The sequence below is a fragment of the Leucopleurus acutus genome (genome assembly GCF_964270905.1).
Source record: "Leucopleurus acutus genome assembly, chromosome: 14".
NCBI lineage: Eukaryota > Metazoa > Chordata > Mammalia > Artiodactyla > Delphinidae > Leucopleurus > Leucopleurus acutus.
In genome coordinates, this window is record NC_139156.1 from 29,477,593 (window position 1) to 29,505,263 (window position 27,671).

The 27,671-nt window shown below is 52.4% G+C and overlaps 1 protein-coding gene across 1 annotated transcript; it reads left to right on the top strand.

Moving 5' to 3' along the window:
* Positions 1-1,811: 1,811 nt before the first annotated feature.
* On the top strand, positions 1,812-27,397 carry PYROXD2 (pyridine nucleotide-disulphide oxidoreductase domain 2; the record flags this gene model as incomplete). The annotated part of the gene is made up of 16 exons (XM_082854940.1): positions 1,812-1,938; positions 6,507-6,526; positions 8,946-9,039; positions 9,122-9,195; positions 14,383-14,538; positions 16,499-16,652; positions 18,459-18,520; positions 18,613-18,710; positions 21,126-21,267; positions 21,651-21,785; positions 23,034-23,106; positions 23,369-23,525; positions 23,862-24,016; positions 24,734-24,840; positions 26,368-26,488; positions 27,240-27,397. 16 exons carry the CDS (start codon positions 1,812-1,814, stop codon positions 27,308-27,310), a joined length of 1,746 nt encoding a protein of 581 aa, XP_082711066.1. The 3' UTR covers positions 27,311-27,397.
* Between the last annotated feature and the right edge of the window lie 274 nt (positions 27,398-27,671).

A 27,671-nucleotide genomic window follows, 5' to 3' on the forward strand; every position in this document is an offset into this window, starting at 1 on the left:
GGGTACAGCCCTTCCTCGAACCTGAAAGTCCCCCCCAAACGGACACAAGGACAAGAGGCCATCAGAGCCCTGGGACTTGGGAGCATCCACTGCTCTGGGGCCGAGAGGCCGCAGCTGGGACAGAGGGAAGTGAGGAGGCAGAAGTTCACAGCGCAGCGAGGCGGTGGGTTGCGTGTGACACCAGGCAGCGGCCAGGCCTTCTGCGCCTTCAGTCTTGAGCTAAAATTCATAAGAGCACGCTGATCTTTCCTGTTAAGTGAACAGCTTACCGGGACAGAGATACTGAAGGAGCTAGACCAACACCGCGGGCTGAAGTCCGCAGAAGGTGGCAGTGAGGGACAGAGTCCCGAGGCGACCGGGACTGCCTTTCTCCTTAATATCGTGACTTTATGGACAGGAATTATGACATGATCGGGAAAGTACAGAGGAGCAGAAGGGGAAGGCTAAGTGTAGAAGCCCACTGCTGTTTAGGATCCTCACCCCTGTCACCTAGTATTTTCCCTGCACTTTCAGCAGCTGCATGCTGTGACACGTCTAGTTTAACCAGTCCCCCTAGTTTTTCAATATTATAAATAACACTGGAGGGAGGATGCTGACTCGGATTTTAGCAGAGACACACACGGTGTAAACTTTACGTGGCGTGTGGAGGGGTGTCTGATTCGAGGGTAGAAGTGTCCCCAGAAGTCCCTCTTACCCAGAAGCGACTTTCCACCTACTCTTCTAATTTTGAGATGCACTTCTAATAACGGGTTTCTAGATGTCAGAGCAGTACAGAAACTCCCAGCCCCTAGGGTGCTTTTTCCTATACGGGGAATGTCCTAATTGGTTAGGACATTCGCAGGGAGCGAAAGAGGCTCCTAATTCAGGACAGGCCAGAGGATAGTAAGCACTAAGCCAAAGATATTTACGATGCGGTCTTTAATCCTTGAGGATTCTTGGAAAATGGGAAACGTTCCAAAACACAGAAGAGAAATGTTCAGGCCTTCAAAAGAAAAAGGCGAACCCCCAAAATCACGAGGACTGAACTGGCCCCCAGACCTTTCCAGCTGTGCGGCAGCCTGAGAAGTGGATGGCGTTTAAGCATTTGGATGGCGTTTAAGCAAGGACGTGTGGCTCTCTGGGGGCCTCAGGGGCAGATGCCCACCCCCACCCCCACCCCCCCGCCGCAGTGTTGCTGAGGCCCTGGTGTCGGCAGTGTGGAGGGCCTGCCCCAGAGGCCTTCAGGCAGCGGGTCCCTGAGCCTGCTGTGGGCATAGAGCAGTTACCCCCCTACAAGCCGGAGTGACGGGAAGCTGGAGCAGAGTCTGACCCAAGTCCCTTTCTTTACTTGGATTCCCACCCCCAACTCATCCGGGACCTTTAATTCCTTAACCAGAAGCAGGACAGCACAGGGGAGGAGACGGACCTTTGGAACACTCATTAGCACGCTCACACACACACACACGCACATTCTCCGAGCCTCAGTGCCCCTCGTCTGGGGCTTACACGAGGGGCTGCACGACCATGGTCAGCACAGGGCCGGGCACACAGGAGCCCTAGAGAATTAGCAGCACGGTGGTTACTCTCTGGGGGCCTGGAGGTGCAGGACTTCTGCCTGGCTAACGCGACCTCCCGCGACTCGGCCGGGTGTGGACGGGGTCAGGCTGGGCTGTGGGCAGCTCAGCCTCCCCTGTTTAGTCATGGCCCAGGGCCAAGTACAGCAGCTGGGCTGCAGCTCCTCCTCTCTTCCTGCTTTCTCCCTGCTCCTCCCCCTGCCTGGAGAGGCACGAAAAGCTGCTTGCAAGCAAATTCTTGGCCTAGCCCGGGCAGAAATGGCTGCATGTGGCCGAGGGCTCCGCAGGGCCGTGGGTGCCTCTCCCCACCCCGCTTTGAGACGAGCTCACTCCGACGCCAGGGGACGTCTGAAGCCGGAGTACGATGCAGTGGTAATAGGAGCAGGTAAAGTGGGCTGGGCCGGAGCTGAGGGGCTGAAGGGCAGCCCTGCTCAGAAGGCCCTCGCGTCCCTCTACTCTGGCACGAGCTGGCCAGGAGTTGGGATGAGAGCAGGTGCTGGTGTGGAAAGCCCACCTGTCTGCGAGCAGATGCCGGGGTTCTGGGGTTGGCTTTGCTGTTGACTCACTGTGTGGCCTGGGGCAGATTCTTGCCCTCTCTGGGCTTGAGTCTTCCCATCTAGAATGACCAGGGAGGACTAGGTGAATTCAGGGGTTTCCACGTATCTCCTGTGAAATTAGCTAGTTGCCACCATACTCTTGGAAAGCATATGGTACGTAAGGTTTGGAAGGAAAGAGCCCTGGGACAAGAAGTGTGAAATCCAGCCGCCCCAAGTGCCCTGAGTTCTGGTCACCACCACCTGACCACTGAGACACCCCACCCCCGAGGACACTGCAGTTGCTCCATAAAGGGGAGTTAGGAAAAAATAGAAATGAGTCCCAGAGATTCTCTTGCCTACGCACAGAGGGTGACAGCCCCTGTTGCCTTGCCTGCCTGGGCACGTGGGAGACCTGCTGCAGTGACCCTGCTATGCTTTGCTGAGCCCCAGGCTGCAGGGCACCTGATTCCACTGCGAGTGTGTGAGGCTGCGGGCCAGGACCAGGCTGCCTTTCCTCCGGGCCTTCCACTCACACTCACACAGAGCCCCAATTTCAGCTTCTGACATTATTTCCAACTGGGTTTATACAGAGCGACCATGACAGGCCTGGAAGGACATGCTCATCACACAGCTTTAAAGCTGTGTCCCTGTTTGGGCATTTTTTCATTTTTACCCCTACAAAGAGCAGTCGTGTGCTGGCCAATGTTTACTAGTCACCTCTCCAGGGAAAACGTGCGCATGTATATCTATACGTAAGTTTATTGTAAATACGGAAGTAAAAGAAGTGTAGCACACAGTTTTGCAGATAAAAAATACAATACTGGGCTTCCCTGGTGGCGCAGTGGTTGAGAGTCCGCCTGCTGATGCAGGGGACACGGGTTCGTGCCCCGGTCTGGGAAGATCCCACATGCCGCGGAGCAGCTGGGCCCGTGAGCCATGGCCGCTGAGCCTGCGTGTCCGGAGCCTGTGCTCCGCAACGGGAGAGGCCACAGCAGTGAGAGGCCCGCGTACCGCCAAAAAAAAAATATATATATATATATACAATACTGTAAATTCCAGGTAGCCAATCTGTTCTTACCAAGTACCTGTGACTTCTGCCAAACTCAGTAACCAACCTGTGGTTGCAATTTGACAAATGAAAATAGTTCTGAAAAGAATGTTGTTTGATATTTTTATTTAAACAGCAGAAAGAAAGTGAAACAAAGATTTATGTCTGAACTTCACTCCTTCCTCAACGACGGGAATGACTTTGCTCAATCAGATAATGTTTTTCGAACACTGGAAGAACAGTTCCTCAATTTTTTGCACATTTCACAGTGTAACAGCTACAGACACAAGTTTAATCTACTTTATTAGCAGGTTCTCCATCACTTTCTTAAGTCTAACAACCAAAAACATAATAACTCAAGCCCTGGTGTGTAATGTTTGCAGATTTCCATAGTGTGAATACTCCTACTGTGGCCTTTTTCAAAGTTACCAATGTGATGTCACCAAAGGTGGATTTGGGAGAGAGATGCAGCCGAGGATCCTCATGTAGCGTGGCCCCTCTGTGAGTCTCTAGAGGTAAATAACCGTGAAAGCATAGCCAACCGTTAAAGCAAAGTAAAACAGTTAGGAAGTGACAAGCTTTGAATATTTATTACCTTGGTTTTTAATATAACTATTTCATTGTAAGTTGATGTAATTTAATTTTTTACCAGGGGCTGCGTTTGACAACTATCTCACCGACGTCCAGGGCTGGGGGACTCCTGCTCCAGCCCCCACTGACTGGGCTCAGGAAGTGGAAGTGCCTCCCACCTTTCTTGCCCTTGGTGACAGCCCAGCCCTGCCGTCTCTTGGCAGAGGTTGATCGTAGGTCCCCAGATAGATACCTGGGTGAATTGCCACAAGTGTGAGTCTCAGGCCTGAGTTTTTCTTTGACATGGCTTCTCTAATTGCTGGTTTGAAGGCATTTCCAGCCTGAGTGAGGAACACAGTGGCATCTTCTAAGATAAAGATTATCTCTGCTCCCTGAAGCCACACTGGGAGCCACCTTAAAAGAGGACCCTGATTTAGTCATTTGACTAACTTTGCCTAAGAATGACCCAAGGAACTTGTTAAAATGCAGTTCCTGGGCCCCTACCTGGTGATTAGGATTCTGAGGAAGTCAGCACATCTAACCAACACTTGGAATGGATCTGATGGGGGCATCTGCAGCCCACACATTCAAGAACCCACGTTCAGAGCAGCTTCTCTCCAGAGCTCCCCCGTGCCTGCTGCATAAGGAACCCTGCAGTCTGGCCTGGAGATGAGCTGAGCCCGAGCCCACAGCTTAAGACTCCTTCAAGGGGAAAGGAGAGGTCACCAGAAGCTGCAGGAAGGCTCAGCCAGGACTGGGGGTAGGGGAGTGGGGGAGGACAGAGGAGCTTGGGCTGTTGGATCCTCGACCTTTGCCCTTTGAGGTCTGTTTGTGCATTTGTGGGCTTACATGTGTTGACTGAACTGGACCTTGCTGCCTGGAAGCTTTTATTAGTTTTCCAAGATTTATGATCAGCACTGATGAAAAGGCAGCTACCTTTTATTGTCTGCTAAGGGACAGGTGCTTTACGTGCATTACCGGTTATCCTCCCTTCAACACTGCAGGTCCGGCAGGCCCTCTGTTTTTACGCGTGAGGAAGACAGCAGAAGCCAGGATGAGCCCAGGACAGTCTGCCTTTAATTTGTCATATGTATTTGAGAGCAGGGCTTTCCAAATTTCAGCTTGCAATCCATCCATTCATGATTCCCTTCCATCATATTTTTGAAACTTTCTTAAGAAAATTATCAAAAACATATTAAAAATAGTACTATATCAATCAGCATTTTTAAATGAAATATAATCAAGTAGATCATCAGATGCTTATCACATGATGATTTAATATTAGTTCCTGAAACTTTCGTTTCTGTGAAATACATTTATGTGTGTGGGGGGGTGTCAGGTCACAGAGTAAAATGCGTTTCTTCCTCAGATCACGGCCAAAGAGTTCAAAAAACTCCGTTTCAGAGATTCCTTTAATGGATGATAAATTGGCTCAATGACCTAGAAAATTCTGGCAGGTCTCTATGTGGAAAATGTAAAACAAAACCAACTCAGCCGTGAGAAATCCATCATGTGGGTCATTGCTGCCTCCTATTTGTGGATGTTTCTCAGTTTAATGGCTGAGCCTTTTATTAGAGTCAACGCTGGGTTCAGGTTGGCGCTCAGAGAACACAGTTACCTTCTGGCATCTTTGAAGACTCAGAGTGACTTCCCACCACCAAAGAGAAGCATGTGTCGTGTGTCCGAGGGGAGGCCTGGCCCCCCTCCCTGAAAGCAACCAGGGCCTGTTCTCCGCCCATTGAGGACTTCTCCAGCTGCTGCATTTTATTCTGAGACTAAGGAAAGGGGAGGCCCCAACCCCAGGGCCCCATGTGCTCGGCCTGTGGGTCTGAGACCACCTGCATCAGAATGACCAGGGAGCTTCTGTGAAGTACATCCTGGTCCATGCCCCCAACCTGCTGAGCAGATTCTGGGGAGGGGTTGGGGAATCGGTGTTTACTCGAGTTCTCACGTGATCCTGAGGCTTCTCAGGGCTGGAGCGGCACTTGCTAGCTTGGTGTGCTAGCTTGCTAGCTTGGAGGCACTTGCGCTTGGGCTTGGTGTGGAGCATCGGATCCCAAGCCCAGTTTCAGGGCTCCTACCCCAGGGGCAGCCTGCCTAAAATTTTTGGAAAGAAACTCTATAGTAGACCAATCTGCCCAGTCAGCTGGCACCCCTGAAGCACGCTGAGCTACTCTAGTGCACGTCAAAGCCGTGTGTGTTTCATTCATTTTGAGCTGTTCCTGTTTTATTTGGGGAACACTGGGAATTGACAAAGACGCCCCTTCTGGGGCACTGTTGTGAGCCACGCTTGGGCACAACAAGCCATGCCTGGCAGCAACTGTCCACAGGACGGCTGGTGATTCCATGCCAGCCAGGGACGTCTGGCATCATCGTACAGCCTCGCCTCCCTCTCTTCCCTGCTAAGTCAACTGTCACACTCCCTCTGACAGTCACCCACTCGTCCCCAAGTGCCAGAAGCCCAGCAATGCGAGGCTTCGTGGGATAATTTTCAACTAATGACTGTGGATTTCTCCTTGTCCCCACTCCAGCATGAGCCACTGGCCAAGCCAGGGTGACAGGACTTTTTTCAGTTCAGGGCAAGAACCGGGGTTTTCTGACTCTGCAAAGACTGATGTCTTATAGCATTGAGCTAGATGCTGTTCCAACATCGAGGTACAGGTGAGGGGGTCCCCCAAGTTCTGCTACCTCTCCAGGATCTTCATGGGCATGGGGACAGGGGTGGGTGGCCACACTCCTCAAGGAATGTGTCTGTCTGACCACTGTCGCTTTCCTCCCCCCTCCTCCTTCTCGTTGCAGGACACAACGGGCTGGTGGCTGTGAGTCCCTCCCACTCTGCCCCGCTTCATTGGTCCCTGGGTGTGTGGACCTCAGCAGGAGTGTAAGGAAGCCACAGGATGAATGCCGAGGGGGAGAAGGAAAGGCCGGCTAGTCCTCGCGCCCTGGTGCTGACCAGCGGCTGGCTCGAATGGACATCTGCAGTTGCTAAGGAGGATATCAGGGGCTCCCTTGTTCTCCTCTCCTTAATGCTCATAGGTTTCCCCCATGACCTTTCAAAAGCAAGGTGATAAATAGCTGGGAAAGTGTGTAATGGGCATAGCCTGGGAGGCAGGTTGGAGCTTGCAGGGTCAGGTAACTGGGGCTGGGGGGCCTTTGACTCCAGATAGTGGGCTGTCCTTGTGTACAGACCCCATGTTCCCCAGCTAGGTTTAGGCCAGGTACCAACCTGGGGAACACAGCAGCTATACACGGTCCAAAGTGTGCCCTGGAGACAGCGAGGAAGCCGACCTAGCAGAGGAAGCGGGGCCCTGCCCCAGCACAGGTGGCTTCTGGGTCCCAAGCTGAGCCAGGCCAGGGTTACCCTAAGGCTGTGCTTCTCAGACCAGAGTCCATGTACCCCTAGGAGACCACAGTGTGTGCTACAGGGCTTCAGGCCACAAGCCTAACATGCTCTAGAATATCAATGCAGGGGGCTCAGCAACATGGAGAGCCAGGAGACCTGTGTTAAATCTTAAGACTTTTCCTGACACAGCAGTTTTACTTGAACATTTCACAGGGGACATTATTTAACTCAACCGATCAGTAATTTAAAACATTGATTTTGTATTAATACCAACGTGGGTTTGTCCCCAGCTCTGCCACTTTCCATTTGCAAAGGTTAAGGCGAGTCAGTTTATCTCTCTGAGCTATGGTAAAATGAGAGTTAAAATGCCCACCCTCACCGAATTGAGGTGAAGGGAATAGATGATGTGCCCCAAGGACCCAGCTCATAAAGCCTTACACAAATGGTGAGCATGGGGACAGCATGGGGCGTCCCAGGATAAGAGGTATAGGAGGAACTTAACTCTAGGACACGCACTTCGGTTGACTGATTTGGGGAGAGCCTAAGGAAGTAGGGGTCGGCTCTAGACTGGATACTGTCAGAGTGGGGGCAGCCCTGTGAGCGGGCATCTCAGTAACCGTGTGCAGGGAGGGGAGGCTAGGGTGAGGAGAGCGGTCACTGTGCACACGTAGCATCACTCATCGTGGCCGAGAGAGATGGTATTGTGGTGGCCCAGTAGACCCTGTCTCGTTTGTGCTTAGACACAATTGTGAAGTGGGCTTGCTCTGTCCCATTTTGTCGTGGTCTAGATTATCCCTGTCTGCGGTCATCGTTATGAGATTGTTCACGTCTAGTGGGAGAAACAGGGCTTACCTCTGAGGGCCAGGCCACCTTCTGAATGTCATGTTGGGCTGCTCCTTTCTCCTTTCTCGTTAGGATGTGTCAGGAGTGTAGATTCTGGGTCCAGACCGCCCGGGTTCAGTTCCTGACACCTCTGCTCACCTGTTCTGTGATCCTGAGCTATTAGCCTCACTGAGCCGCGGTTTCCTTCTCCGTGAAATGGGGAGAATCACGGTGCCTGCCTCTAGGGTGGATTATACGAGATGATGCTTGCACGGTGTCTGGCACATTGTAGTAGCCAAGCGAACTTTTCAAAAAGTCTGCCTTCAGAGCTACACCATCCCTGTGGTCACCTTGGGGGTGGTAGCTGCAGTGGTGTGAGGACCAGCATTTTAGGTCTGTAGACTCAGGACTAGTTCGGTTCAACAAATATTTATTGATTTTCCACTAAGTGCTAGAGAAAAGTTAATCCCCCCCCCGCATCATTTGTTCCCCAAAATAAGGCTGTGCTATAATCATGGCTTCACTGATTGAACACGTCCCATGTGCCAGGGACCCTGTGTAAGCCCCTTCTAGGGACCAGCTCAGAGCATTCTCACAGTGACCCCGTGAAGCAGTCAAAGTGGGTGTTATTATCATCAGCCCCATTTTTGCACATGAGGAAACTGAGGCTGGATGGATTAGGTACTGAGGCCGCCCCAGCAGAAAAGAGAAAGAGGAGTGGAACCTGGGCGGTCTGGCTCAGCACTCACAAGGCAAGCTCACCGTGCTGCCTGCCTCAGGCCAGTGAGGAGAGCGAGGCTTGCCACCCCACCTCCCCAGGAGATGAAGAGTTCACAGAGGCACTGGACCCTGCAGGAGGGAAGGTCACCTCGGGCTGGGAAGTGGAGGGGCAGGACCAATCATGTCAGGTCTTAGAGAACATCTCGGGGTGGGGGGGTGGTGAACATTCACGGGTGGCAGGGGGAAGGGCATCTCAGAGGCAGGGACAGCTTGAGCCAGCCCTGTGGTGATGACCCTGAGAGTGCGGGTCAGCCCCCAGGGGTAAACGGAGGGCCCTGTGTGCCCCGCCCCAGGCGGCATACCTGCAGAGACTGGGGGTGAACACGGCAGTCTTCGAGAGACGCCACGTGATCGGGGGTGCAGCTGTCACAGAGGAAATAATCCCAGGTGAGCCAAAGAGGTGGGTGAGGGGCATGGGGGGTGACCACTGGTGACCCCTGGTTACTGTCTTCATCCGATTCATTTTCAGGGTTTAAGTTCTCCCGAGCATCCTACCTCCTCAGCCTGCTCCGACCGCAGATTTACGCCGACCTGGAGCTGAAGGTAGAGCGTGTGTGTGTGTGTGTGTCCACCTGCTCCGTGGCTTGGGGGCTGGGGAAGTGGGCAGTTGCTCTTCTTCCCTCCGAGGGTGTGTCTATCTCCCATGGTCTCCGTAGTGCCTGCCCACAAATGGGCTTTGTCTGGCCCACCCAGTGTCTTAAAGATCAGGAAATTTCATACACAAATCAAACCTCTCGAAGAGCAAGCTTTGTCAACATCAGGCCCATGTTCCTACGTGCTGTACCGGCTGGCCCTGTACGTGGATTCGGTCCCAGCTCTGCTTTGTCACATCACTTCCTGGGGTCTGTCCAGCCCCCATAGGAAACCTGCTAGGACCCTTGGGCATCTGAGTTTGCAAAGCTGCCTTAGGACCTGAGCTGATTTCTGCCCTCATTACACATGAGAGCCTGTCACCGTCCTCGGCAGCTTGAGCAGGAAGTCGGACTCGGGGACTTTCACCTCTCTGGGCTCCTGGGCCATTTTGAGGGCATCCTGAGAACTCACAGTCTGCCTCTGTCGACTCCTCGTAGCCTCACCATGGTCCACAGTCCTGTCCCCCGCCCCTTCAGATTCCTTCACCCCCTCACTGCCTCTTTGACAAACTTGGTCATGCATTCCAGGAGCCCACTTAGCTTACCCGCTTGGCGCCTCTGTCGCCCACCCCTTGGAGAGAGGTCCCCTGCGTCGTCTGTATACGACGCTGACGGCACCTCAGCACCAGCTTTGCCCTAAATTGTAAATTAATAAGACATTGATCCGCTGACACCCATTAAATAAATTATTCTTTGTGCCCCTAAGAGAGACACAGAGAGCGAGCACGCACCTGTCACCAGCCAGGACTGGATGAAACCCTGCCAAGGCCTGGGAATGGGTCTGTGGACTTCAGTCCAAACCAGACTATAGGGGAAGGCAATTTTCTGACACGCCAATTACGCAGAGTGGCAAGTGTGAGGGGAGGGGTGGGGGTAGACCCTCCTTTTAAAAATCTAACTTATGAAAGCTGAGGATCACAGAACAGAAATTTTCCCATAATTATTCCCTTTATTTATTTTTTCTTTTTTAAATAATTTCCTGGGATTTCTTTTAATTTATTTTTTTGGCTGCATTGGGTTTTCGTTGCTGCGAGCGGGCTTTCTCTGGTTGAGGCGAGCGGGGGCTACTCTTTGTTGCGGTGCGCAGGCTTCTCATTGCGGTGGCTTCTCTTGTTGCGGAGCACGGGCTCTAGGCACGCGGGCTTCAGTAGTTGTGGCTCGCAGGCTCTAGAGCACAGGCTCAATAGTTGTGGCACACGGGCTTAGTTGCCCTGCGGCATGTGGGATCTTCCCGGACCAGGGCTCAAACCCATGTCCCCTGCATTGGCAGGCGGATTCTTAACCACTGCGCCACCAGGGAAGTCCATTCTCTTTATTTTTTTAAAAAAGTTACTCATTTGAAAATGGTATTCTCATAGGGTTCCTTTAACTAGCAGCTCCCAAGTGAATTGAGTATATCCTTTGATCTCTGATCTTGGGCTGCATTAATAGGAGAATGGTGCTCAGATCAAGGTGGGAAGCAGTCCTGCTGCGTGATGCACGGAACTAATCCCATCCGGAGTGTGCGGTACCTTATTTTAACAGGACGTTGACAACTCAGAAGATACCTATAGGAGGGCAACTGTTCCTCTTTCTAGGAATATTCTGTTTCCAAAACAATAATAAAGAGCATTTATTTTACCAGTGTCACATCTTGGGCTACGAGCTTTCATGCTCTGTCAATTTGTCCTCGTCTGTGAGACGAGAGCAGGTAGTGTCCCCATTTTATGATGAGGGAACCGAGATTCAGGGGGGTTAAGTTCGCACACTAGGAAGTGACCAAGAACTTGAGCCAGGTCTAACTGACTCCTCCTCGTTCTGTGAGGTGCCGCCGCCATGGGCACCTTGATAGCCACCCAGCTCAGCCTCGTGCACCTCCAGGCACTTTGCCGATGACAGTGGGCCAGGTCACAGACATAAGCTCTTCCAGCAGCTCCGGCCTCGGTAGAGCACGGGACTGAGATTGCAGACTTTGGAACCTAACTGGTGGGTTTTGAATCCCTGCTCTGCTGTTACCAGCTGTATGACTTGGCCTGGTGGTGCCTCATCTTCCTCATCTGTAAGATGGAGATGTAATAGTACTTGCCTCATAAGGCTATTGTAGTGGTTGGTGTTCGCTAATCATTAGTACAGTGCCTGGGGCATGGTCAGTGCTCGACAACTGTCAGCTAGTATTACTGGGTTGGCCAAAAAGTTCATTCGATTTTTCCATGTTACAGAAAAATCCGAGCGGACTTTTTGGCCAACCCAATATTATGCCCATTCGTCAGTTGAGAAAACTGAGGCTCCAGAAGGACCTGTGGCCTGCTACTTCCTATCAGACCTTCCCACTGTGGGCCTGTACCCGATTAGACTGAGCTCTACTTGAGCCAGAGGATGACTCCGCCAACCTGCTTGAGGCCTCACTGGGCCTGTTTTCCAAGTCTCAGTTTCCCCAGCTGTCGATGAGATCATCTCGCAGTTCTATCCACCTGGATAGTAAGCTTGCTTTTACAGTGGCCCCACAGTGAGTCGTGGGATCCAGACAAGGAGGGCAGAGCTTTTGCCCTGGGCGTGTGTGGCAGAGGGGAGGCGGTGCTTTCATCCTGTATCAGCCAGCAGCTGCCTTCCCCAGCTCTCCCTGGACCAGCCTTGACCTCATTCAAGTGGCACCCCCTTGTCCTCCCTCCCACCTGCACTCACCTTCTGGCTCCCAGCCCCATCCCTTTGCTCCTGCTTTCCTCGGAAGTCTCTCTAAGGCGGGGCTCTCAAACTCTCAGGTCCCTGAGAGCAATCTGGGTACCCGGTGGGAAAGTGGTTCTTACTCAGAGGAACGAAGGGTGATTCTGTGGGACTGTGGTGGGCCCAGGAGCCAATGATTCTGAAGCAGGAGGACCCCAGAACACAACTCTGAGAACCACACCCCTTAACTCTCCCATTTCTCTGCTCCCTAATGCACGGCTTGTCCCTTCCCGGCAATTTCCAGCCAGGACGGCTGTACATGCTGGAAATCCCATGGGTAAATCAGAAGCATTTTGTTTTTTACAAGAGGGAAACTGCGTGATCTGAGCAAATCTAATGGGGATAATGTAACGGTGGTTTGACAGCCCCTTCTTATTCTGACACCACATCATCAAAACCATCAAGAATAACAACGGCTCCCTTTATGAGAGAAAGTCCTGGAATCAGATAAATACATTAATCCTGTTCAATTATCGAGACTTGAAACAACCCTTGGGATCCTCTTGGGTCCCTTTTTCGGTGAGGGGAGGTTATTGATTCATTCATTCAGCAAATGCTTCTGAGCACTTGCCCTGTGCCAGGCCCTGGGAGAGGCATGTGGGGAGACAGCGGCGAGGGAAGGGGGCAAGGCTTCTGCCCTTAGTGAGAGGACCTCAGGGAGAGGTAAGTGCCACCTAAAGAAAGGAACATAAAGTAATGTGACAGGAACTGGAGGCCCAGCCTGGACTGGTGACCAGGAAAACCTCCCTGAAGGGGTGACGTTTGAGCTAGCATTCAAATGCCAAGAAGTCACCAGCCCTGTGAACATCTGAGCAGAAAGCGTTGCAGTCAGAGGGAAGTGAAGGTGGACAGGCCCAAGGGGAGGGAAGGTCATGTGGCCGGAGCAGACAGTGCCTGGCCGAGAGGCAGCAGACGGTGTGAGAGAGGGCCAGGGGCCAGAGGAGACAGGCCTCGCGCGCTGTACGCAAGGGCCTGCGCTTTATCCTGAGCTCCGGGGGCAGCAGAGGTGTTAAATCGACAAGTGGAGTGATGGGATTTATGACCTTATGAAAGGTCATACCACCTGCTGGATGGTGTGGATTGTGGTGGAAGCAGCCATGGTCGCGGGGTGGTGGCTCAGGCTGAGTCAGGGTGGGGACATGTGGACCAGGTCTGGAGGCTGAGCTGTGAGACTTGGTGATGGATGTGATGCCAAGGGTGAGAGACACAGAGGAACTAGGGATGCCACCTGGGTGGGAAAGAGTTCACTGTATCAGGAGGAACCAAGCTGGAAGTTCCTCCAGTTTGGAATCAAAGGCATTCCCCATCTTAGTGTTAGAAAGGATCCTGCGGGTCTCCCAGCCTGCCCCTACCAACGCTCAGACTCACCTCCACAGAACCCTCAACCGTGGAGACCCTGCCATCTGGAACACCTGTGGTTTGGGGAAACTTCTGCTGTAATTATTGGAAAAATCTCTTTTGTTTTCCCCATGTTTTCCTAAAACTTCTGCTCACAGATCTCATTTCGGGGGCAGGGGATGGGGGTGGGGAGCTTGCTACTCAGGTGACATTTGAGCAAAGACCTCAAAGAGGTGAGGGAGCAGACCAAGTATCTGGGGGAAGAAGTCTCTAAACACCAAGTTCGTCAAGTTGCACATTAAATACGTACAGCTCTTTGTACGTCGATTATACTTCAATAAAGTGGTTTAAGAAGAAAGAAGTCTCCAGCGGGAGCAGGAAGTCTTATTGGTGGAGGCAGCACAGGCCCTTTTTGTTTTATCTCCACCTTCTTTGAAGAAGTAAATGTACTCTTGGAAAGTTCTGTGTGCTAGTCAAATATTTGTAAATCAAATCATATTCTCAAGGCATCAAGGGAACTTCCATTTAAAGTGACCCTGGAGTAAATGAGTCTGCAAAGTAAATAAGTTGTTCCTGATGTGAACGATTTATCCACCTTGTAAATATGGCTTTATTGCGTCTTTCTCAGTTTTAGTTATTATTTCTGAAATGGGGGCATTTAAAGACTAACACTGAGAGCCAGGGCTTTGGAGTCACAGGGGTGTGGTTTCAAAACCAGGCTCCACCTCCCCATGTGACCTTGGACAAGTTATTTCACTTCTCTGAGCCTCTGCTGTGGCATTTGTACAATGAGGATGATATACTTACAGAGCTGTTGTGATGTAACCGTTGTAAACCCTCGTACAGTCCCTGGCACTGGGTAGCGTGGCGTGGTGTGGTATGGTCTGCCATAGGGTGCCTGGGCAAGAGGGCTTTTTATACACTTGTATCAAAATTAGGAACCAGGACCACAGGCCTTGGGAACCTGCATGCAGGTACCTAAGTGGTCACACAAACACAATCAGAGAAGGGTCATGGGCAGATCCCCTCAAATGTTACCTGTGCTGTCTGTGTTCTGCAGAAACACGGGCTGAGGCTTCATCTTCGAAACCCCCACTCATTCACACCTATGCTGGAGGAGGGCACAGCGGGCAAGGTGCCCAGGTCCCTTCTGCTGGGCACAGACATGGCAGAAAACCAGAAGCAGATCGCCCAGTTCTCACGGAAGGATGCCCAGGTAGGGAAGGTGACCAGAGACTGATCTCCTCCATCTCAACCTGGTGGCCGCTCTTGGAAAAAAATGGGCTTGGTTGGAGTTGTCCTACAGCAGGTTGTCAAAGGCCGCAAGGGTGTGGACAGGCCACTTCATCCGCCCTAGGAAGGCTCCAGTCTGTGCCAGCCTTTGGTCTTGGGCACTGCAAAGAGAAGGGGCAGAGGACAGTTGGTTAAGACCAGTGAACGCTGGAGACCCTCAAACCTGTGTGTGTTCAGCATGAGGCCACTGTTCAGGTGGCCTCTGCCTGAATTTCAAAAGGGAGTCCACTGATATGTCCTTATGCTCTAAGTGCTTTCTAGCTCTCCTGCTTTCAGACAGAATTCCAGGTGGTCATCAATATTAAAGCACATGAAGGCCAGAAAGAAGAAGGGGAGATCAGAGACAGTTAAGGATAGAACACGCTGGATCAGGAATTTAGGACAAGAGCATCGTAATAAATATTCATTTATTTTGGCATCATCCGCTGGCAGCCCAAGGCAAGAATGTGTCCATGATGGCGAGCAGGTCTGGTGAAAGGGAGTACACACATCTGATGGAGAAGGCACATTTCTTTTCCTAGGATTGCACTGTGAGGAATTTGCTGGGTAGCTTTGTCTAGATGAGCCGTTGAATGTAACGGGCCCGGTGTGATTGGTTTTACAGACATAAAAAGATTCTTTGAATGGCCGTTTTTTGTACCAAGCCTAGATACCAGCTGAAGGCACAGCATCAGCTCATATCTTGGTGGGAACATTTTTATAAGAAGAACCTGGGTTAACCAATCCGTGTGTGTTGCTTTTTGTTGTGTTAATCTAGTATTGGGTAAAACCAAGAAAACCACAGACACAGCATCTCTCTTCAGCCAGTGGTTTCCGAACACTGGCTGATGATCAAGTCAACCAAAAAAAAGTGCTTTTCAAGTGATTCTTTTGTGCAGTGAGTTGGGGTCCGCTGCCTACACCCTCTGCTCCAAGCCCTGCTCGTCTCAGATGCACTAGAGAGGATTCAGGACAAGGCCAGTTCCCTGGGCCTAGAGAGCAGTGGCCTTGGCCGTGTGTGGCCAGGGCCCTGTGTGCTGGTGACCACAGGAGCGGGAGGCAGAGGCCACATCCCACGGTGGAAAGTAAGGAGCTGAATTCTGGTTTTGTCTTTGCACGTTGTCACATTAAAGACCTGCTGCAGAGAAAGCCGTTTACTTTCATTTTAATCAAGATTCTCCAATGTACTTCAACACAGAGCTTTTCTTTATGTAAGAGTCGTTAAAGTTCCATGGGTATATCCATGAGTCTAGATGAACCAAAAATTAAAAGCTCTCAGCTGAGAATTAAGATAGGGCCTCGGGTACCACAGGTGCCCATCCTTGCTCCTGTCGCCCATCCAGGGAAGGGGGTGTGGGGGTCATAACCAGGCTGTCGAAGTGGATTCTGTTGCGGGAGGTTGTGGGGTGAAGGGATGCAAGCTTCTGTCCCTGCTGATGACAAGAGGATGCGGGAGATTTGCAGCCCAGGAAGGAGCAGTCAGCATGCTGGAATACAGGCAGAGAGATCTTACTTTTATCAGTAAGATATAGAAAGACAGGACAGAGAGGAGAAACTTTTCAGTGGTTTTTGGTTTATCACAGAGACTTCCTAGGATACTTGAGGATTCCGTGGCTGACGACTGGTCTTGGCCTACATCAACCCCCTTGTCCCTGCCACTACATGGTGACCCTCCTACTACCCAGGCTCTCTCTGACCTCACCTAGTGTTGACATCAGCACACAGACCTAGAACTGGGGGTAACTCAGCACAGCCAGGCTGAGCCACACTGGGCGTGAGGCCTGAGGAATTGAGCCTCAGCTGGGGGGCAGCAGGCCACATGGGGCAGCTGGAGGGCCAAGCATGGGGACAGCGTCTTTATGGGGTTCTAGGCAATGTGGCCTTGACTCGGAGCTCTGTTCCAGGCCTTTCCCAAATATGAGGCCTTCATGAATCGCTTGGCGTTAGCCATTGGCCCTCTGCTGGACGCAGCCCCGGTGGACATGGAGGCCTTCCAGCGGGGCTCCCTGCTGCAGAGGCTCAAGTCGCTCTCCACCCTCAAGCCCCTGTTGCAGGCAGGTAAGTCCAAGGGCAGGCATCTGGGCATGATGAGCACCTTCATGTGATTGAGCCCATCTTCTCCACAATTGGACATGAGCCTGAACCTCCAAGGCAGCCTGCCAGCTGCCATCGATTAATAGGGGCCACCTGGAGCACTTGAAGTGGCAAAGGTTTAGGATGGCGTGCTCAAAATAGAGCCCGAGCCAAAGGCTTATGTGCAAGTGGTTCATTTTGAAGGGGGATCCCAAGGAAAGGAGGAGAAACGGGAAAGAGGGAGAGTCGATACCAGGGTGCATTACTGAGCTGGCCACCACTGTGGCTGGTGAGGTCCTTCCCCCTGAGAAGCCTTAGGAAATGCACATGAGGACATGCCCAGGAGGGGAAAGGGGAAACATTTACTCATTGGGTTCTGTCCTCCAGTGGTCAGAGGTTGCCCCCTGGGGTATAAACTCCCACATGAGGCATTAACTTCTGGGTTGTGCATCCATGGGTGCCAAGTGGGTTCCCGTAGGTGTCCTGTCGTGGTGCCAGAGAAGCCCCAGGGAAGAAATGAAGAGGCACATCTTCAGGTCTGAGGTGGGATGCTGTCAGGTTGCACTGTGTGAAGCTGACCAGAGCCTGCACGGAGCTCGTCACCATAGGCATGGCTGGAATAAGAGATGGGGCCCAAGAGAGTTTGAAAAGATGCCCCCATACAAGAAGGATGCTAGATTATTGGGCTCAGCAAGAAAAAAGTCTGTGATGAATTAGTGATGTCTGCGGTGGGTATGAGAATGGAAGTTTCACCAAGCCTGCTATTATTTCCTACCACTTCTCTAGGGGACAAAAATCAGTTTAGCTTCTATATTCTAGAAAAATACTGCAACAGTTAGCTGTGGTCACAAAATTGCTGCATAACAGACTACAAAATTCCAGTGGCATATAAAAATAAACATCTATTTCTCAAGTGTCTGCATGGTTCAGCTGATCCCAGCTGGGCCGAGCTGATCTGGTCTGGTCTCATGCATGTGTCTGTGGCTGGGGCAGCTCTGCTCCAGGTGTCTCTAATCCTCTTCTTGGAAGCCACAGGTTAGTCCAGGAGTGGCCTTCTTATGTGAATGACAGAAGCACAGAGGGCAAGCCCCAATGTGCAGGCCAGTTTCAAGCCTCTGACTGCATCCCATCAGTAAACATTCCACTGGCCAAGCAAATCATTTGAGTCCAGAATCAAGGGGCAGGGCGGTCAACTCAGCTAGGGAGGGAAGCAGTGCAGAGCTACATGGCAAAGTGTGTGGACACGGGGAGGGGTGACGGGTCAGAGCCAGTAGAATCTACCACAGATGCCAGAAGTAGACATCGCCTCCCAGATTACCAGTCCAAGGAGAGTCATACAATAAACATTCATGTAGTAAATATTTATTGAGCATCTGCTATGTGCCAGGCACCAAGCTGGGCACTGGGGCTGCAATGCCTAGGGTTCATGACCTCTGCCTTCAAGGTCCTAGTGCCCAGTTACTCTCGGAGATCGTTTGAATCAGTATCAGAGGAATGGATTAGCCATGCTGCTGCCTCCCAGGGCACGGCCTTACAGAACTCAAAGTGGGGGAATAAGATACAAATTAAAAATTGCCCCAAAATAATTCTAACAGGTAAAATGTATTAAGTGCCTATGGAAATGCTTTAGAAATGCTCTACATACCTCGTTTAATCCTCAGTAGCTCTTAGGGGTACAGAATATTTTGTGCTCCCTTTTTACAGGTAAAGAAACAGGTGCAGAGACATTATGGATCAGAGTGTTCCCTTCTTGCCTGTCTCAGTTCACATTTTATGGATCTCCTCCTTTAGGTCGCATCCTGGGAGCCCAGCTGCCCCAGTATTACCAGGTCCTCACAGCTCCAGCTGTCAAGGTGAGGGGCTCCCCAGCCTCAGGCTGGACCTTGCAGTGAGGGGGCCTCTGCTCCCGAGGTGAGCCCTTCTCCTGGCTGTCTTGCCGTCCCAGGTGCTGGATCAGTGGTTTGAGTCTGAGCCTCTAAAGGCTACTCTAGCAACGGATTCTGTGATTGGAGCCATGACAAGTCCCTACATTCCGGGGAGTGGGTGAGTGTGGCAGGTGAGGTGGGGCAGCAGCAGTGGAGCCGATCCCCCCTCGAGAGCGTTAACTCCCGTTCCCTGAGCTCACCCAGTGAGCCAGGCAGGAGGAAGCACTTCACACAGGATTCATTTAAGCCTCAAAGCAACACCTGAGAGCCGTGGTTCAGAGAAGGGAAGTATCCCTCCCAAAGTCACACAGCTAGTAAGTGGCAGAGCTGATTTCTAGCCCAAGTTGTCTGACCTGCCCCCAACCCCACCCTGGGTCTTCCTTCTTAGCCACTACTCCCTACTGCTTCAGTAGAAACACCTCTGTCCTGCTTCCTGTGATATCTCAACATGAGCATCTTCTTCCCTATCATCTATCTATCTATCTACCTGTCTACCTACCTATCTACCTGTCTACCTACCTATCTATCTACCTATCTACCTATCTATCATCTCTTCCCTTCCCACAAATCCCCGTTGCCTGTCCCTCTCCCGCAGATCCTTTCCCTGGCTTCCAGGACTCGCACACACACAGATACCTTCACATGGATGGGAAGCTGCCTTTCCCCTTGTGAGCGGGAGGTGTGCTGACAGCCTCATCCGAGAGGGGGCAGTCAGACACAGTGAAGTGTGTAGCTGTGGTATGATTTAATGAGCCCCTGTAGGAGCAGGAATGGAGGGGTGCGTGTGTGTGTTGTGTGTGTTGTGTGTTGTTTGTGTGTGTTGTGTGTGTGTTGTGTGTGTGTGTGTTGTGTGCGTTGTGTGTTGTGTGTGTGTTTTGTGTGCGTGTGTGTTGTGTTGTGTGTGTGTTTTGTGTGCGTGTGTGTGTGTGTTTTGTGTGCGTGTGTGTGTGTGTTGTGTTTTGTGTGTGTGTGTTGTGTGTGTGCATTGTGTGTTGTGTGTGTGTTTTGTGTGCGTGTGTGTGTTTGTGTGTGTTGTGTGTGTGTTTTGTGTGTGTGTGTGTTGTTTGTGTGCATTGTGTGTTGTGTGTGTGTGTGTGTGTGTTGGGATAGAGGAGGCTGCCAAGTCTTGTGCCATTTCCAGTGCACCAGAAGATGCAGCTGGAAGCTGTCTCTCGAGGGATAAGAGCGCTTGGTAGTGCTTTTCCGGCACACACTGAGCCGGCCCCGAATCCCCAGGGCCATGGAGAAGTGGGAGCTGGCAGCAGTTGCAGCATCTTGGCCAAGATCAACCAGCCAATTTGGATTTGCCAGCTGGGGCCTCTGGTCCTTTTCTCTGTGGGTGTTCAGGAGGCTTAGCTACTGCCCAGTTTGTGAAATGGGCCTTTAAGTCATTTGTTTTTTCATTAATTCTTTCAATAAATATCGATGGAGCACTTGCCTGGGGACTAGGTCCGGGGACACGGTAGTGAATGGGGTTGAAATCCTAATGGGGGAGGAAGACACAGAGCAAGGAGTGGAATGGAGAGCTGTGGGCACTGTGATGGTGGGGCAACGTGGTCCAGGCTCAGAGAAGCCCCCCATGAGACAGAAATGTTTCATCTGAGACTCTAAGGACAGGAGGAATTAGCCAAATAAAAGAAGAGGGAGGAAGGGGCTTCTAGACTCTGGAACAGCACGTGCAAATGTAGGAGCTGCACGTGGCTCGTATGATCTATTCAAGGCACTGAGAGTTGGCTTAACAGGAGTGCGGGGGGTGGGGGGAGTGTAGGGAGGGACGAGGCTGACGAGCAGGCAGGAGCCCTGAAGGCCGGTTTTGGAGACTGGCCATCGTCCTCAGAGCACCGACAAGCCAGTGAAGGCTTGAAAAGAGCTGAGTGACAGGAGCATAGCTGAGTTTTGAGACTGGGCTCCAGGTTCTACGTGGAGAAAGGTCTGCAGGGAAGAACGAGTGGGAGAAGTGGGTCCGATTAGGAGGACGTTACTGCAGCAACTTAAGAAAGAGAAGAGAATGGCCTGGACCAGGGAGGAAGCAGCAGGGAGTGGGGCCTTGGAAAGTTCTTTGGGGGGCACTCGACGATGTAGGTGGTGAGGGCCTAGTAGGAGGCAAGACTGACACCCAGTTTTCTGTTGGAAATTGAAGGTGCCATTCACTGGGATGGAGAAGCAGGCTGGGGAGTGGGGACAAGGGGATGGGTTTAAGATGCCTGTCCAAAGCCATGCCAGTGGAGATATCTGTGGGTAGCTGGGCATAAAGGCTGGCACTCAGGAGAGAGCTGGAGAGGCAGGTTTGGGCATCGCTGCCACATTGTTGGAACCAAAGCTCTGCCCGCAGATGTTTACAGGGGGAGAGGATGCAGAATGGGAAGCGAAGGGCTCTTGCAAGAGGCTCGAGCTCATTTAAAGGATAGTCGGACAGGGCTGGATGGGGGCAGGGAGGGGCTGAAGATACAGGACGGGAAGGACTCTCTGCACCTAGAACTCTGAGGAGATTAAACCCCACCTCCAGCCACTGATTCTGATGATCTGTCCTCAGGTATGTGTTACTCCATCACATGATGGGGGGTCTGGAGGGGATGCGGGGGGCCTGGGGCTACGTCCAGGGTGGCATGGGTGCCCTCCCCGACGCCATCGCAAGCTCAGCCACCGCACACGGAGCAAGTATCTTCACTGAAAAGGTGAACAGCCCCTCTACCCCGCCCCAATTTTTGGCAAGGATCTTAGAATAGGACAAAGTATCGGATTTGGAGGGTCCCTCATTTTACTGATGGACAAGGCCTGGCTCAGGATCGAGGAGCTCGGGCTCTGCAGCCTGTACTGCTGTGAACCAGGTCCCAGTTCTTCTGCCTACCCCATTTGAATTCCCAGCCACTAGCCCACATTTGGGCTGAGCCTTTGCATTGGAGGGGTGGGCTAACGCCTCACCAGGAGCTGCAGAGAATCGGGGCCAGGGCTGATGAGGCTGCGAGTGCCTAGGGGCAGCATGGACAGCGGAAATCCCCCAAGACTCATCTGCATTTCCCTGCCCGGGGACCCTGGGGGCTCTTTCCCGTGGCTTTAGACAGTGGCTAAGGTGCAGGTGAGCAGTGGAGGGCGCGTTCAGGGAGTCGTGCTGCAAGACGGCTCGGAGGTAAGGAGCAAAGTGGTGCTGTCCAGCGCGTCACCGCAGATCACCTTCCTGGAGCTGACGCCACAGGTGAGGCTGGGGGTGGAGGTGAGATGTCTGCCTGGGGTTGGAATGTGGAGGGATCAAGGGGACCAGGGCTGCATCAGGGTGGGAGATGTGAATGCCAAGTCTCTCCGGATGTGGGGAAATCTGTCTTCTCTCCTTACCTAACGGGCAGGGAGCAAACAGCAAAGAAGCCTCACAGGTGAGGGGAAAGGTCCGGGGACGTGAGGTGACCGAGCCCAGGCAGTTAGCAATTGGCAGAGCCAGAGCTAGAACTCAGGTCTGACTTTCAACCCAGGGTTACTTCTACAGCTTTCCTGCTGTCCTGATTTCTCCCCTCTAACCAGCTCTAATTCCACTGTTTGTGTCAGTGATCTGTTGCCACGTGAATGCTGCATAACAACCACACAGCTTCTGGGCATATCAAGAAATACGGATTTAGCACACAGAGCGGTAGAAATCAGTTGATCTTGGCTGAGTTCAAGTGATCTGGGCTCACTCATGCACTCCTCCAGCAGCTGCGGGTCACTAGTGGGCCCTGCTGATGGCTGTGGCTAATCGAGAGGCCTCTGTCAGAATGTCCAGGATGACTCAGCTCTGCTCCATGTGTCTCTCATCCCCAGGCACGTAGTCCAGATCTGGCAAAAGGCAAAATTGAGCAAACTCAGTCACGCAAGTGCTTCTGTTTGCATCCTATTTGCTAACATTAGCTTTGTCTCATGGCCAAGCTCAGTCACAGTGGGAGGGCAATAAAAAGGGGTGTGCATACAAGGAGGGTTGGGGACTTGGGGCAGTTTTTGCAATTGATCACACCTTCCCTGTCCCCCAAAGATATGATAATGTGTGTATGAGCATGGAGCTCCCAGCGATTGGGGGATTATTCTTGGGGACAAGGCACCACTTTTTCTGAGTGATTCCACTAATCAAATTCAGCAAACATCAGTTCAGAAGCATCTCGAGACAATTTTGAGATCATCAAGACTTCCAAGAGCTTACAGACCAGAGGTGAAAGACGCTGCAGCCCACGGGCCATATCCGTAGCAGGAGCTGGTGTGGGCCATTTACAGCCAGGACTCTGGCAGACTGCAAAGGAAGAAGTGGTTAGCGCAGAGCTGGAGGGGTCCAGGAGGGCTTCACAGAGGAAGTGGTTTGGCTGAGCTCTGAGGGAGGGAGAGGGTCTCCAGCAATACAGATTGAGGGACCAGTCTGAGCAAAGGAGTAAAGCAGCCCCCTTGGGGCCTTGGCCACCCCCAGGGTAGAACCTTCTTCTTTCAGGAGTGGCTTCCTGAGGAGTTCGTGGAGAGAATCTCCCAGCTGGACACCCAGTCGCCTGTTACCAAGATCAATGGTAAGAGGCACACCAGATCGTAGAGCTGTTTCTCTTGAGGTTATCTGAGTGAGAAATCTCCATGTCTGGGAAAGACTGACCTTCATCATCATCTCTATCCCCTGCCCCACAGCCTGCCCCCCAGTTTGAAGGTGAAACACTTTTTCATACTTTTTCTTTCCAGTCCATCATGTGGGTGAGCAGGTGATGGGTAGAGATAGAGGACCCTGGGGGGCTGAGGACACAGGCCTTTGGGCCCTGACCCTCCTCTTTGGTCCCTCAGTGGCTGTCGACAGGCTGCCTGACTTCCTGGCGGCCCCCAATGCTCCCAGGGGCCAGCCGCTGCCCCATCACCAATGCTCAATCCACCTGAACTGTGAGGACACCCTCCTTCTCCATCAGGCTTTTGAAGACGCCATGGATGGCCTGCCTTCCCACAGGTGGGGACCCTGGAGACACTTGAGCCCCTGGTTAGAGACAGGAGGTGTGGTGGGACGGCAGGGACCGCGCTCATTCACCACCCTGGCCTGGGAGGGACCGAGAGCCCCGAGCCTGCCGGTCTGGCCGGGGACAGGGGCCTGGAGATGAGGGAGCTCCCCGCTGGTGGTCTGGACTGTCCTGGTGGTCACCGAGCCCGTGCAGGCAAACACCACCATGACCTTGCAGAGATCATCGGCCTGGCCCCAGCATCCTCCCATCTCAGGCCTGCATTTTGTCCCGTCATCTCAGAGTGGCTCCCCAGCCCCTTCCCTCTCTCCTCCCCATGTCGCACGCAGACCTATGATTGAGCTCTGCATCCCTTCCTCGCTGGACCCCACGCTGGCTCCCCCTGGCTGCCATGTCATCTCCCTCTTCACTCAGTACACGCCCTACACACTGGCTGCAGGCAAGGTCTGGGACGAGCAGGAGAGAAACGCTCACGCAGACAGAGGTAAGGAGGGCTAGACCGCCCTGGCTTCACAGTGACAGCTGGCCGAGCATCCCGTATGGCCTCCTCTCCTCCTGACTGCCCCATTCAGGATTAACACCTGCAAGTTCTGTGCCAGGGAGAGAGGAGTACCCAGGGAAACCTAAATCAACACAGTGAGTAACTGCTGGGGTCAGGCCCTGAGCGAAGAAAGCCAAAAAGACATCGTTCCTGCCCTCAGGTTGCTCACGGTCCTGCAGGGGAGACTAACAAACAAACCAGTCTTACAGTACAACAGACTGGGGGGACCAAAGGAGGAAGCTGTGAGCCAGAGAGACAGGAGAGCTTTCCAAAGGAAGGGACATTTGAGCTGGGTTTTAAAGGATGAATAGGAGTCGACCAGGCAGCAAAGTGCATTCCAAGCAAAAGAAATAACTTGAGCAGAGCAATGAGGTGAAGAAATTTTTGCATGTTCAAGGGGAGACAAGTGTTTAGGGTTGGAGTAAAAAGGTGGGAAAGAGTGGGAGGCTCCACTAGCCTGACACCCATAGGTCTCTGTAATGAATTGTTTATTTGCCTGTGGACTGTTTTTGGTTTTTTGCTTATTGAGGTATAATTTGCATATGAAAAAATATCCATTTTAGGTGTAGAGTTTAATGAATTTAGTAAATATGCCGAGCTGTACAATCGTAATGCCTCTTTCTCCTAACACCACCTCTTTTCCCTGTGTTCGACACCTAGTGTGTGATTGCATTGAGGCCTACGCCCCCGGCTTCAAGGGCTCCGTGGTGGGCAGAGACATCCTCACACCCCCTGACTTGGAGAGAGTCTTTGGGCTTCCTGGGGGGGTGAGTACAGGACTGGGGTCTCTCGTCACACTCTCCCTGTACCCCGACTCCCTGGCAGGCCCACGCGGCTTTATCTTGTCCCTCCCCACCCAGCCTTCAGCAGGAAGAGAGGACAGAGGCAGAGACCACAGCAGAGAGGGGACAGAGACACCGTCAGATTTAGGCAGTGAAGGAGGAGTGAGGAGAGGCAGCATCTGCTGAGCAGGTCACCAGGACTGCGGCCCTTCTGCCTGGATGTCCGTGTCAGCCCCTCCCATCTGCCTTTCTTCAGAGGGACCTCCCCTCCCCCAGGCAGCATGTGCTCACACTTCTCTTATCAAAAACTCACTGAGCCTGGAGGCAGGGGGATGGGTCAGGAGGCCAGGTCAAATACAGCAGTGACTAGCTTCGTGTGGCTGTTGAGCCCTTACATGTGGCCAGGCCAAAATGAGATGTGCTTCGAGTATAAAATGCACCCCAGATTGCAAAGACCAAGTACAGAAAAATGTAGCATGTCTCATCAGTAATTTTAATACCAACCACATGTTGAAATGATAATACTTTGGATCTATTGGCTTAAATTAAATACATCATTTAATTGGGTTAAATTAAATATATTATTAACATTAATTTCACCAGTTTCCTTTTAAGTGTTAACGTGGCTACTGGAAAATCTAAAATTACATGTGCGACTCCCGTTATATTTTTACTGGACAGCGCTGGGCCGGATAGAGAGTGAGAGAGACCAGGCAGTGGGAAGGGAAGGGAAAGGGTGGAGGCAGAAGGCTTGGGCAGGTGGATTGAGAAGTCTTGATACATGTGCGTGCAGAGGGCGGGTGGAGGGGACGTAAAGGGTCCACCTGAAGGCCAAGGAGGGGGAGGTGATGCCATCCACAGAGGCAGGGAAGACGGGACAGGAGCCGACTCGACTCGAGGGAAGAAGACGAGCTCAGTTTGGGACACGTTGATGGGGCAGGTGAAGGTCATCCCCACGGGGACGTCCAGCAGATGTTGGTCTTTTTGTCCAGACCTGCCCCGCAGGTGTGCCCTGACCCCTCCCCCACACCTCCTCCCTCCTCGGCTGGTCTGACCCAGGCCAGTGGAGCAGAAATGCACTCAGCTCCCAGTATCCATCTGCCATTTACTGTGACCTTGGAACCCCAGGGCACAAGCTCAGCTGGGTGTCTTGGCCAAAGAAACATGTACCAGAGTCAAAATAAATCAACTTCCTCTATTTTTCAAACAGAGTGAGGGGGATTCAGAGTCCACAGCAACATCCTTAAAATCTCCCTTTTCTTTCCCATTCAGTTTCCTTACCGTCTGAAGATGCTCCCTACCCTTTTTCCTTCTTGAAAAATGCCTCTAGGAAACTTCACCCCCAGCCCTAGGACTTGTGCCTATTCTCTCTCTTCCCCTCCTCATTCTGCATCACAAGAGCCCGAGAAAACATCCTGGAAGGAGACGAACCTTCCTTGGAGAACAGGGGAGGGGAGCGGAGTGGAGAATGTAACACTCCTATGTTAACGGCTGTGGCCCTGCCTCCTGCAGAATATATTCCACTGCGCCATGGCCCTGGACCAGCTGTACTTTGCCCGCCCTGTGCCCCTGCACTCCAGCTACCGCTGCCCTCTCCGGGGCCTGTATCTCTGCGGAAGTGGGGCCCATCCTGGTGAGTGACCCTCGGTCCCACTACCCTGTGCGGGCATCGAGGGCTGGCAGAGGCTTGCAGACGGGAGCAGGGTAAACAAGGGGGGAAGTGAGAGGGAGGGAACTCCCGGGAGATCAAGCCATCACCCATGTTGAGAATTCTCCGGCCACAACCCTCAGGTTAGCTCACCTCCTCCCCATGAGGCCTGGGGATACGTCCCAGTGGAGGCATCTCTCCAAGTTCCCATGGTGGGTTGTGTAAGACCCATGCCTCTAAATTCCGATCCGTATTTGAGACCAGTAAGAATCGGCAAAGTTCAGTTTCTCAATTTTAAAATTCTTCCCTGCTCCCCTCCCAGGCCTGCTGACCCCACGGAAGCTCATCTCATACAGATGCTTCCTCTGAGCTATGTGGGCCCCGCCCCCCAGACGGGGTCCATACTTCCATGACTTCCTCTCAAATCCTTAATCCCTCGTTCTAGTTTCACGTGCTGGGAGTCTCGCCATCTGGCCCATTGGCTCTCAGGCTGGGGGGGCAGAGGGAGGGGGCCACTTGCTTGGACCCGGCACCTGGCCCTTCCTGCACTGATGCAGGGGAGTCCAGGATCTGTCTTAAGAATCATCCCAGGTGGTTCTGATACCCACAGCCCCAGCATCACCCTTGAGGCGTCCCTGCTCTGCTTTGTGGCTGGTGCCTCAGCAAGTCCCATGGGGGGACGGAGGGGTGGGAGGGGGCTGAGCACGGCTTTGGTTCATGGGAGACTCCCTTCCAGGAGGAGGTGTCATGGGAGCCGCTGGACGCAATGCAGCTCACGTGGTCTTTAGGGACCTCAGGAGCATGTGACCCCCAAACCAACTCTGACCCAGGAAGAAGAATTCACCCTTGAGATGTTAAGTCTCCATTGGGTCAGCTTCCCAGGATATTGCTTGAGGCAGGCAAGTCCTCAAGGCTCAAGCCACTATTCTAGAAAAAACAGTACAAGTTACATTGGGTCCCAGTTAACCTCGCATCTATGGCTTCTTGAATGAACTGGTTTTGTTTTATATCGATAGTTTGCATCTTTCCCTGTATTAGTACAATAGGTAATATGTAATAACTGGATGGGATAAACTTGTCTGGGGTACCCAGTAATCTCACAGCATCAGCTCCAAACAGTCCGTCTGATCAACAAGCATCCTCTCCACACAGTCGGGCGCCCTCTACC